The sequence below is a fragment of the Tachypleus tridentatus genome, chromosome 12 (genome assembly GCF_004210375.1).
Source record: "Tachypleus tridentatus isolate NWPU-2018 chromosome 12, ASM421037v1, whole genome shotgun sequence".
NCBI lineage: Eukaryota > Metazoa > Arthropoda > Merostomata > Xiphosura > Limulidae > Tachypleus > Tachypleus tridentatus.
Genome location: NC_134836.1, coordinates 53,914,392 through 53,927,801, shown reverse-complemented (window position 1 = coordinate 53,927,801; position 13,410 = coordinate 53,914,392). Strand labels below are relative to the sequence as shown.

Below are 13,410 nucleotides of genomic sequence, written 5' to 3'. Positions count from 1 at the left end.
GTAAAGGAGCTCTTTTTATACCTGTGAAGAATAACCTGAAAAATAAGGATGCTAAGGTTTCAAGAATTTTAACAAATTTTAAACTGTGCCTGGTATAGGAAGATATGTAGCATTAAGCTCCAGGGTGTTTACCAAACAGTAAACCATACAGGAATGTTACTATAGAAACCATACAGAAGTATTAATATAGAAGGAAACAATGAGACATTAATGATCATTGTTCTAAAAAGTTACACTGTGTAATTAAAAACAATGGTTGCATTAGATAACCAACCATATTCAGTTGTTAGTGATCAGAGATTTCTTCAGTTGATGAAGAAAACACAATCATAATACAGTTACCAAGTGAAACTAGATTTTGGCTCTCAGGTGTATGTAAGAAAGATATAAGATTACAGTAGCAGGTCAGGCTTTTTAATGTCAGTGCCATTTCCACAACTTAAGTATCTCATCACACTCAAAAATAAATAATTTCATTAGTGATGCAAGACGGTGCTTACAGATAATTTGGATTTGCAATATGCTGATATGAAAGCTGAGTATTTTCCTGGAGTTCATTCAGGTTTTGCAGTGTACTAAATATTGAAAAATCAAATTAATATATTAGAAATGAGCAAAGATAAAAATATTCACTTTCAAGTGATAGAAAACAGTTAAAGGTTTTAACGATGCTGTATTGTCAAATGAATCTTAATCTACACATTACAACTACAGTTTCAGTAAGCTGTAGCTCAGCTCATAGCTGTCAGTTGGATCGTTGTTACATGCATCAACCATCATCTCTTGCACATCCAAAATTAATTGGTGTAAAAATATATTTATCATAGATATTATTATCAGCCACATTCAGCAATATAGTAAGCATCTATTATCAAAAGTTAGCAACGTTTTGAAGTAAAGATAAATCAACCCCTCAGTGGTGCAGCAATATATCTGGAGACCTGTACTTCTAGAAACCAGGTTTCGATACCTGTGGTGGGTAGAGGACAGATGATACCTACAGCTACACTTACTAAATAGGTTTTTTGAGAACTGATTGATAAATGTACATTACAATTTCTTATATTTATAAAATTTACAATATATACAAACCCCTTTTCTGGAAATTTGTTTGTGAGAGCAGTACCTCTTCTTGGTACGTCCACTGACATCAAAATTTTATCAATGTCATTGAAATAACTTAATGTCTAACTGGTGGGAAAATTTCATAAGTGCTGAGTGAAGTCTTTAATTTTTTTTATTGTTATATCAATAACAGTTATAATCTGGTATGCGTTCAGCATATTATCATTGATACAAGTAATATGCAAGCCAATTTAATATAAACTTCTTGTCCCGAGAAATGCTGTTTAACCATGGATAGGAGTACACAGTCACTGTATAATATATTGTTTTGTCTACTACAGTTATATTCCTAACAACAATGTCCACAAAATAATGTTAATTTTTCATAATCCAACAGGACTAAAAATGGCAGATGCAACATTTCTTGTCCAGCCTTCATATGGCATTGAGTATAGCACTGAACCACATAGGGTAACTACAAATATTGAAGTTTCCAGGATTCCAATGTGTAATGTTCCTAAGACACAATTATAAAGACACATGAATAATGTCACTCTTCAAACACAAGTAAACTAGTATTAATAAATGGTGCCTTATGTGATTATTCAGTTCTCATCAAGCAGACATTTATTATGAAGGCTGATGAAAATTACATTGATTTCTTAGAAATTGTAGTACTTGCTATTCTGAAATTATTTCAGTTTACTTTAAGTGTAATAAGGTTTCTATAACCTAGGATCATATTCTTTTGAAAATATCAGTATTAAACAGCTTTATACACACAAGCAAGACACATGTTATTGATAAATGAGCTTGTTTAGTAATTCTTATAATATTGACCAAAACCCTCAAATATTCTACAGTGAAAAATCTAATATTTATTTGACCTTCTGGGTTTTAGTTATTTATTTATAAATCATATACCTGAATGCTACAGTTGGGTTATTTGAAACTTTTTGTGTGAAAGATATGAAATTGCAACTGTCTGACTGCTGAACTCATGTTCTGTAAAATAACTAAATCAGTTAGGTACTGAATATGTATTAAAACCTTAAAAAATAAGTAAATTTGACTTTTATAGAAACGTATGCCTTTCATTTATTCATAGTAACATTACTTATGATTTGTTTTTTATTTCAGTTAATAATAGCAGAAAACAGTCTTTGCTGCACAATGTTATTTTTTCTAATTTGGTTATTTGTAGAACATTAAAAAGTTAGTAACTTTATTCAGTATGTGAAATACATAACTCTACTTTGATGATGTTGATAAAAGTGTTCTGGTGCATATCTCTCATTTAATACGTACAGAATTGAGATTAATTTATCTATTACACTGTTCTGTTTTCCTAATTTATCACAGAAGTTGTTTGACATAAGACTTATCAAAGAGATACTTTTATTACATTATTGTTATCAGATCCATTAAATTAATTTCTGTGAGCCTCACTTAATGATTCTTTCAGCAAAAGGTGCAGTGGTAAAGGAAAGAAATCTCCATCTGGATGGAAATCTTTCTTTTCTCGAGGCTGGCACTCAGGGAGTACACGTGAAAAAGATCGGGGTAGTCAAAGGCCAATTTCAAACCCCAGAAAAGCAAGCACAGGTTCTCTGAAGTACACAACAACAGTGTTACCCCTACAAGTATGTTTTTAAGCATGCAGTATTATCTAAACCAGATTAAACAGTAATGCACATGAACAAGTAATGTACTTTTATGGCTAGTTACTAATTTTTGTGCATGGTTTTATTCAGCTTCATTCTGCTAATCATTATTTTATGAACTGGGTAGTTTAGTGTCTTGAAAGTAAGTCTATATTTAATTTCTCAATTTCCAGAGTTACTTTTATTTGTACATCTTATTTGTAGCTTGAGCTATATGTAAACTTCTGACCTTTTGCATATTCCTGATTGAGATGTTTGAAGAATTACCAGCACTAGGTTTTAGATGTTCCTTTATAGGCTGCTCTTAACTATTGGTTTATCCAACATCATTCACTTTAAGAACATATATACTAATGAACTACATAAGAATGTTAAATTTTAATCAGTGATGTCGAGAAAACACACTTGTAGAGAAATATATATGCAAAAACGGCTCATTTGGGTTGAGAAGATATTTTACGTAGAGGAGCGAACAGGTGAACAGGTTAGTCAGGTTCAGGTGAACCTGACGATGACCGAAGAAGGTCGAAACATTTTTCGCTCTTCTATGTAAATATTTTCTCAACCCAAACGAGCCGTTTTTGCATATATAATGTTAAATTTTATTAATGAAAGTGGTTCTAAATTTTTCAGTACTGTTTGTAAAATAATACACACCAAGGTGATGTGGATAGTTTGACTTAAGATATTTTTAATTTCTTAGCAAATAATTATCTTTACTCATACAGTGACAGTTTTGATATACAAAAATTCACTTTACTTTAAAAAACGTATTTTGAACATCAAGTAACATAAGATGAAAACCATTTTGCTATCTTATCTGTTTATGAAAATAACAATAATTACCAGTAATACAATAAGCTGCATGAAATATCAGATGTTTCTTTGCTTTAAAAGACATAAAACTGTCAACATAACTACAATCCTACAGACATTGGTTTATAATCTGTTTCTGTATAATCTCCCAAAATATTCATATCTAGATCTAAAAAAAGACAAATTTGTGTCATTTTCTTTGTCATCTGTAAACTTAATACAAAAGTATTGTTTATATAGGTACTCCAAAAATGAAACCATGTTTTTCTTAAGTAAGATAATGTAGGTATTATCCATTTACTTATCTAATGTATTCTTCAGTTTGAAAGCTTTCTAAGCGGTCTGAGGTCCTGAGGCCATAGCTGCCCTGTCTATTTGATCATTAAGAATCCTATGGTACTTCAACTTTAAACCAGTTTTGCAGTTCTTAGAAAATTGGCCAGAAATGAAATTAAATATCGAATTTTATCAAGCATTTATCCTCTTATAAAGTGTATATGTAGGTGTTTACATCTACAAAATAAAATGTTTGTTTGTGCTTGGTATGTTTTCCAGCATTGGATACTTTTTAAGAAATATATAAAAAATTATTGTATTATTATACTTTGATGTATTTGGTGCAACAAATGTCTGGTCTTATTTAAAAGTTAACACACAGGCCTGGCATGGTCAGGTGGTTAAGGCACTCGACTCATTATGTGAGGATTGCTGGTTCGAATCACTGTCACACCAAACATGCTTGCCCTTTTAGTCACAGAGGCATTATAATGTGACGGTCAGTCCCACTATTCATTGGTAAAAGAGTAGCCCAAGAGTTGGCAGTGGGTGATGGTGATTAGCTGCCTTTCCCTCTAGTCTTACAGTGCTAAATTAGGGATGGCTAGCACAGATAGCCCTTGTGTGTATAGCTTTGCATGAAATTCAAAACAAACCAAATCATACACACACTTATGCTGTGTTTTTTTAACTGTAGTGTATTTTATAATTTCACATATGTTTTAAAGAGAAGGTATTAAAACACATGCTTGCTGTTTAAAATTTGAATATAAGATAGGAGTTGTATGTTACTGAAACTTGTTACTGGTTGTGTTCTCACAGAAGTTAAAATATTTGTGATACATTATGATACAGTATCAAAACTTTCATAAAGTGTTTAGTGTGCATTTAATGTATCCAAAATCTATATTTATAGCCCTAAATTTTATTCACTTTCTCAGTATCAGGTAATGTGTGTAATAACACTTATATTCTTGCTTACAGGCATAATTGCATATGACATGTTGTATGAAATGCATGTTGATTTTGTTTTAAAAAACAACAACAAAGGGACATATGCAGATCATGTTTTGCACTGTTTTATCTTCCTATCTAATACAGAGGTAGATTATAATGGGATATCTGACCTTCAGAAAATTGTAACTTAACATAGTACAAGTAATATAGTAAAAATTGTCAGTAATAATTGTTTTCTGCAGATGTGTTTTTTCATACATATATGAAGGGAAAAGAAATGATAAAAAACTGGTATAAGTTTAAATTTGTGTTATTTAGTCGGCTTAGTTCATTCAAAGTATTTTCCAAGTTGTATAAATCATTTTACGATTCACCTGTTTACAGGAAACTACTGTAATAGAAACAGATGGACATTCTAAAAAACTGCGTGCTGTAAAGAGTGCAGAGTCCTTAATCTCATCTTTGCCTAGTAATGGTACATCTTGTCGTAACTCTCAAGTGTCTGAGTCATCAGGCTCGGCAGGTAATATTTAGCAATATTCAGATTATATCTACATTAGTATGTATCAAGTTACAGACCTTATAAATTACTCAGTTGTCATGTTTCAGAATTAAAATCCATCAAATTATTATTCTGTATACAAGCAGATCAAATAAAATCTGCTACAATAAGACAAGAAAAAAAGTTTTAAGACTGTGGTTTGCAGAATAAATAAAATGTTTAATTATATCTTTTCTTTTGTCTGAATTTGTGTAAGTCACTTGTTCAAGTAATGTTACAAAAACAATCAATGAAGCATGTTTCTAGTTAACACTTTTTTTTAGTATTCTAACTGTCCAAGTAATCAAAACATAGCTCATTACTATTTACAATTGATTCAAGTTTGTTTGGTTTCTCAGTGTTACAACTCACAAATGCAATTAATTAATCAAAATTAATGTTTCTAGTTACTACTACATCAGATCATTCCAAATATCCAAGTCTTGTGAGAATAATTCATTAGTTTAATTTTTAATCAATTAACGGACCCAATGATCAGTTGATTAGCAAATTTTATTGAAGTGTAATGATAAAATGTGATATGTTTTGCTAGTAACACTGATATTAATTCACCCACACACACACGTGTGTGGATGGACTTACTGTGACTTCACCCACACACACATGTGTGTGGACTTGCTGTGACCTTCAAAATATTTGTGATACTTTTAATGCCTTTCTCTTGAAATTTCCTTGTTCTACAACTTTCACACACTATTTAAGCTACACTTTCTTGCATACGTTACATATTAGATTAATAAATTCTCGTCTGTTGAAAAAACCTTAGTTAATCAGACAAACTCATATAAACAGTTTTAATTAACAAAATTACATGTAATGTAAAGTAATAGTATTTATACTAGTGTGCTGAGTATGAAATAGTTATACCTGTTCAGTGTATAACATGGTTTTATGAGATGAAACAAAGAAAATCACAAAAGTTGAGAGTAAAGCCAATAGTAAAGAGAAAATCAGTAAAAGGTGCTTATAGCAGTTGGTGAAATGAAACAAAACTAAATTATTACAAAGTAAAGTAAATGTAAAGTTGTAAGGAAAGCAAACTTACCTAAATGTGCATTCACACAGTGGTAAGCATATGGTTTTGAATAAACTGTACATGCATATTTTAGACTTAAATATGTTGGGAAAGTTCATAAGAGTCATGTTTAGTGTAATTTTATTTTTTAAGCAATTGCTTGCAGGTTAAGTGTTTCTATGAAATAACTTGCAAATAAAAAAAACTAAAGTTTAAATTGAAATCTGTTGCTAAGTGATGACAACAACATTGTGGCATGTGTACCGTACTCATTGCGTTATAAAATTTGACTAAGCAAAAAAATTAGTAAGGTGATTCTGAATGGAAAAGCCAAAATGTAATCCTGAGTTTTTGAACAAAGACCTTTCTAGTGATATGAGACTTGTAGCATTTGTGTGAGAATCTTACCAAACAAACAGATAAATGCATATATATTATTTATAAAAATATGTACACACATTATGTCAATTTGTTTGTGTGTGTGTGTTATTATACTCATAGAATTTTCTAGGTTTTTGTAACACTTTGGTATATAATGTTGACTGTTAATGTTTCAAAATTGAGTGTATAACATGCCGGCATTACAGCTTTACGCTAGAATAATTTGTATGTGACATTTTTATATCAAAAGAATATACATTTTAATCTGTGACACTTGAATTCAAATTTTCTGTGGAACTGTGTAATGTGTGCAACAATTAGAATATTTTCTTATGCTTATGATTTTTTTTTATTATTTCTGACTAGATCCATAAAACTGTATAGATAGTTTTTCTAGGTTGATAAATAATAAAAAGAAAAACTGTGCTTTAAGTTTTCTTTAATATTGCATACCAAGTTTGAGTATTTTTTCTTATTTGAAATATTTTCCAAAGTAAAAGTATCAATCAAATTTTTTTGATCTTGTCAAAGAAAACCTAAAGCACTGGCTTTTGTCTTTATTATTTATCAACCAAGAATATGTTTTAAAGAATAACTTGTATTTGGATGTGTGCAAAAAAAAAAAAGTCATAACAAATGTGCTGTTACAACCTATAACCATTTACTCATTCTTTCTTCCACAGAAGAAGATAATATGAACTGGAGTTCCAGAAGTTCTAAGAAAAATGAAAACAGTCAGCATCCCTCTCCATATAAATCACCTAATGTGCACAGCAGTCACATTCGCTCTCTTTCACATGACTCTTACTTTGAAAAATCTGTAGATATTTCTAATGAACAAATTGATGAGGAAAATGAAGAAAATGTATTTCTTCAAATTGATAGTAAATTAAATTTTTCTTGGAAAGACAGTAACACTTCAGAAACCAGAAGATCGACAGAACTACTACCTTTCTCTCTAGATACTATGTTTAAACAACTAAAAGATGCTGAAACTATGGGTGGTCAGGAAAAATGTTTCTCAGTTGATGGGCGTCATACTGAAAAAAATGTTGAGGGACTTTGTGATGAATTTTTCGTGGAATCTCAAGACACTTTCCAGAAAAAAAAATTAAGATGTTCAGACAGCGACGTATCAAGTTCAAAGATGCAAAAACTGAACTTTCAAAATTTTCACCAAGCTTTCAGTTCCCCTTCTTTTAGTAACAAGCTAGAATCTTCTGTGACTTTTAGTGACGAAGATAATTCTCCTAGCATAGGTAAAGAAATGGACAATAATTTTGTACAAGGGAGTATTGAAGAAACAAAAGATTTGTATGGTCAAACCTTGTCACTAGATATGCTGAACAAAAAATATTCTTCTTGTTCCACAGAAGAAAAACTCAAAAATGCCATAAATGATCTCCAGGTAAATGATAGAATTGAAGTACATCAAAAGGCAGGTAAAGAACTGTCAGAAAATAATAGCTGTACAGTGGAAAACAATGTTGATAAAAAGCCTGTCAAATTATTAACAAGTGAAGAAACAATGCTGCCTCCTCCTGTAAGTGACACAGTTGAGGTTGATGATGGTGTGGGAAAAACAGTTGTTGAACGGTATGGAAATGAAGAAACTATTATAGTTGAAGTACATGCCACTCATGAAGGTTCTTCTGATGAGGATGAAAAAATTCATGAAAGTCATCATATAGCTTGCAATACACAACAAACTGCTTCTGGGAAAAGGGAAGAGGGTGAGCTTCAGAAATTCCAAACAAGAGGTGAACAGAATCTTGACTGTTCATCAAATTTGGTTCAGAGTTTCTCAGCTGAGACGACTCTCTCCAATTCTGTCAGCCTATCCCAGCTCGAATCGAGTCAAGATTTGCATCAAGGTACTATAAATCTTACAGATAAATCCAACATATGTCATTCCTCTTCATTTCCAGAAGAATGTAGTATTAATAATTCAGTATTGTTAGACCTTGTGAAACTTCCTGATAAAAGTGAAGGAAAACAACATAACCTTGAGAGAAATCCCCAACCTCAAACTAGTCCTCCTAGAAACTTCTTTCTTGGAGAGTGTCCAAGATTTATACCAGAAATAAACCAAACAGACAGCAAAGAACCAGTGTTTTCTTCTTCCAGTGTAAGTCTAGAAGATGGAGACCAAGAAATCTCTGATGTAGAAGAACTTTTCAAGTACAAACTGTTAGATGAACAAGAAACACTGAATACACCCATAAACAGAATGCAAATGAATGAAATGTCACCCTTAAAGAATCATGAAGTACATGAAATCAGTAGTGACTTTTCTGATTTAGCTGAGAAGGACAATGTCAGTACAGTTCATGTGCCTCCTCCTATTTTTCCTTCATATTGCTCACTTGAATGGAACAAAGAGAATAATGTAAAAAGCTGTCCATTTGAACAAGAACCAAAATGTTCAGATACACTGAGAAAGAACACTCATACTCACACAGCAACCATAGACAAAGATGTACATCCAACATTTATCTTGGATAATCTTGAAAGTTCCAAGCCACAAGAAGCTCTTATGAAACAAAACTTTTGTGTAGAAGAAGTTTGTGATAACAGCTTACAAGTCAACTCTCACATGATCACAAAGGAACAGGTTAAGTCTCATCATCAGGATGCATCAGATTTTGAAAATGTGGTTTCATTTGAAATGGAGATGAATGAAACTGATTCAAGTGCTCAAATCCCTAATATAACCTCTAATCAAAAATTTGAAACTTCTGACAGCCAACCTGACTGGTCTGATTCTGCCATAGAGAAGTGTAGCATTTATGAACAGTCTCCCCCACTAGAAGAATCCAGGTGTAAGTTTGAGTCAGAAATTGAGAAATCAATAAAGAAAGATTATCAGATAAAGGTAAAAATGGAACAAGTACAAGCAAAGAATAATAAAAAATATCCTCCTTGTGACTCCAAGTTCTCATCAACACCCAAACAAGTACAAAAAACTGATTCTTCCAAGGAACATACCAAAGATGAGAAGAAAATGCTAGATGGCGTAGAACTTCGTAAGTATCCAGGAAGACAGTTGGAGAAATTTTCTGAGGATCATGAAATTGACAAAAAATGGAATGTGGATTCACATGTAACATTTCATGGAGCAAATCGCAGTTCCATGTTAACAGAGCGCAAACGTCTCTCAGAGCCTGCTATGACCAATCTGCATCCAAAGTTCATTCCCATGGATAAAAAAGACTCTGTAAGAACCTTACTCTCTAAATTTGAAACTCCTTCTCAGAAAGAAAATAACTCTGTTAGTGAAACTAATTTTCAAGAAATGGCAAGAAATTATTTAAATGAAAGTTTAAAGAAGAACAAGCTTTCATCGACTCATCTTTTTTCCCAAATCAAAGTATTCAAGCCACAGTCTGAACAGTCCACAGGTACAGCTTCAATCAAATATGATCCCTTGTCAGATCCTGTCTTAGAACATGATATTCATCCACAAGACCTTCTACAGATTCACACATCTACTCCCAATGCTGGAAAACTTGAAGTTCAAAAAGCTCTTTCATGGGGCCCAGAGGAAATGTCTGTAACTACTATGAACTATGCAAAAAAGTCCTTAGACTATGTGAAACCACAAACCTTGAATTTTGAAAATGTATTGCACCAAGACCACATGTCAAAAAAACAAGGTAATTCAAAAGCCTTCTTAAATAGCAGTATTCAAGATAAGGAAGATAAAGATTCAGAAACCCAAGAACTTTCATTGCCATTGGGAAAGAAAGGGGATTTGGAAAGCCCTACTCATTTAGTCTCTCAAAATAGAAAAACAAATATTAGTCCAGTGAAGTGGCATTCATTTTCTCCTTTAAGCTCTCCAATTAGAGAAGTAACTCCATTTCTACCAGTAAATTCCATTATTAGAAATCAGAAGGAACAAGTTTGTTATTTAAAAGAAGACCACAGAAGTTGGGATAAAGAAAGGTGGAAATCAGATACTAACAATAAGCTGAGAAGAATGAACTCAGAGCCAGAATCTGGATGCCAAACTAGTTTAGGACAAGCCACTTCACTATCATCTACCATAGATAATCAAGGGGGTGCTTCTGAGTCTATGCATACAAAAAATGAGATGCCTCCTGTATCTTCAGTTTTCGAAGATCAGATGGATGAGGAAAGAGGAGAAGTGTGGGTTAGAGAACGTGCACAAAGATGGCAGAAACATATTTCAGAGAAAATGGGTTATGTACCATTGTCACATAGTTCTAATCACTGTGGGCCCAAGTCTTTCTCAGAAGGCTTAAACAGTACAAATAAACTTGGTGGGTCACCTTGGAAAAGGGGACAAAAGCCTCCCATCATGGAGAGACAACTTCTCAAGTCACCAGTGAAAAAAACACCAGAAAGTCTACCCCCGAAAATGAAACCTATCCCTGCTCCAAGAACAAGCCTTGTTAAAAAAAATGTGATTTTAGATGAAGAAGGCTCAGAAAATGTGCCAAATGTAGCTTTATCAGAAGAAACTACATGTAGAGTAGCTAGTGTGGACATGTGTGAAGAAGGCAACACTTCTTATCAAAAAGCTCTGTCAGCTCCAAAATGCATTCGAGATCGAGCTGCCATGTTTGAACACTCAGCCACTTCACCTCAGAAGTCATTAGCTCAATCATCAAACAATCATTCTTCAAAAAGTTAGTGGCATTGTTAGGTGCTTTGTTGTTGATCAACAGAACCTATTTTTTTCTTTAATTATCTGTACAGAAACATTTTGTTAGACAAACGCATCCACATGCAGAGCATGTAGGTCGGAAAAGTGATTTAATGTGTCTTTATGACTCACTAGGTGAGAACAAGGACCAATGGATAACGTGTTTACTACAGTGTGAAAATATCCAGTCAAGTAAAGAAAGATTCAGTCTTCCATAATACAGGTTTTTACCAGGATTTCTCTGTAAAACATTTGTGCAAAAATAGGTAACAGCATTCCATATGTTTTTCAGTGAAACAAATAGTGTTGTGGTTCATATATCATTCCATTGTTCCAACTGAATATCCTTTTCTTTCTTTTTTTTATATTGAACTTTGTACTGTTATTCTTTTAAGTTTCTAATAAGTAGAAAGAATCTTTTGAGGCAAATATTCACAACAGTTATTATACAAAAAGGAGATGGACTGTACAGGTATTACAAAATCATAAGCCTTAAAGATCAAAAAAGAAAACATGAAGGATTAGTTTCTATAAGTGAAAACATTGGAGTTTCTAAGTTATCACTGGATATTGTTTAAAGGAACTGTGACATGTTAATTTAATCCCAGTGGTATTATTTTACATGAAAGTGTAAATATACTGGTTACTACAGCAACCCATTTACTGCATAAGATGTCACTTCATATATCATTTCATAACCTAAATTTTTATTTCATATCTCACTTGGAGGTGAGAAACTGTTATTCCTAATATACAAATGTGATGAAGAAAAAATTTAAAGTAATAATAATTTCTGTGTTTTTTATTGAGAAGTTGAGATTTTGAATTTGAAGAATAACCTTCCAGTTTAAAGTTTAGGTTTGTTCCAGTTATATGAGATCACTTAGTCACTGCTATGAAAAACACTGACAATTCAGACATAGTATTACTAATATTAGTCAGCTCAAAATTTCTTATGCAAATTACAAGGCCAATGCTATAAAATGATAACAGTGAAATGTTGTATATGTATTTATTTTCTTTCTGTACCTTGTGTATATTTTGAAGTTAGTGTATATTTTTAGCAAACCTTACAATGGAGTAATAACATGTCACAATTGTTTTAAATTTCTTGGTATTAGTTTGTTTTGCCACTTTCATTGTAACATAAGCTTTTTCACATCTAAAACGTTTTTGTTTGTTTTTCCCCATAACTGTCCTTTCTGTAAGTGTGCATGTAGATGTAATTTTGCCTTCCTTAAGTTCAAATCCTGTGTGTTCTTTATTTACATGGATGTGATACTGGAATTATTTCCTGTTAATAATGTGAATATTTTTGAAGTTCCATATGATAGAGTATGAAGCTTTTGTTTGATGTCATATTACAAACTTGATTGACTGCTTACTGAACAACTTTTTGAAAATTCAACATTGTGTATTATTTATGTGATTGTACATATTAAATATTTCAAGCACCTACATTCTGTGGTTGTATATCTGTTAGACAAACGTATCATGTATTTTCTTTTTATTGTAGAGGTCAAAATAGTTTAATTACAAAACATGAATGTGAGAGCAAATATGTTCAACATATTTCTTTGTTCTCCCATTCCAAACATAGAAAGTTGATACTTATTATGAATGCATAGTAATGTAACGATGGTTCTTTTTTTCTTGCAGTGTAGTGCATTTACAAGGTTTTTGTAGTAAAATATGTTGTAAATTCAGAATTTTATTTGAAATGTAAAAATTCAGACTTCTGTGGCAACTTTATGGCCAAATATGGTATGAAATAAGAATATCGAAACATAACATTTTGCTGAATGACATTGCAACATGTTTTATCTTTAGTGTTTGATAAACTAATTATTGTTAGACTAGTAGTCTAGCCATAATTTCCTCTAACTTAGATCTAACAGTGTTGTAAAATATCCATGTATAAAATGTAACTCACTCTGGGAATTAGGAACAGGAAGAAAAGGCTTAAAATCAATGCCAGAAATGCTTTCTTGGACAACATTTG

The 13,410-nt window shown here is 32.1% G+C and overlaps 1 protein-coding gene across 3 annotated transcripts in view; it reads left to right on the top strand.

The window, feature by feature from the left end:
* The window catches only part of LOC143233352 (uncharacterized), a 110,156-nt gene extending 97,290 nt beyond the window's left edge, over window positions 1-12,866 (top strand). For all 3 annotated transcript variants that reach the window (XM_076469519.1, XM_076469520.1, XM_076469521.1), the window contains 3 exons: window positions 2,531-2,708; window positions 5,163-5,301; window positions 7,420-12,866. In XM_076469519.1, the coding sequence (XP_076325634.1) occupies window positions 2,531-2,708; window positions 5,163-5,301; window positions 7,420-11,396 (4,294 nt within the window). In that variant the 3' untranslated portion in view covers window positions 11,397-12,866. The remainder of the gene's footprint in view (window positions 1-2,530; window positions 2,709-5,162; window positions 5,302-7,419) is intronic.
* Window positions 12,867-13,410: the final 544 nt, after the last annotated feature.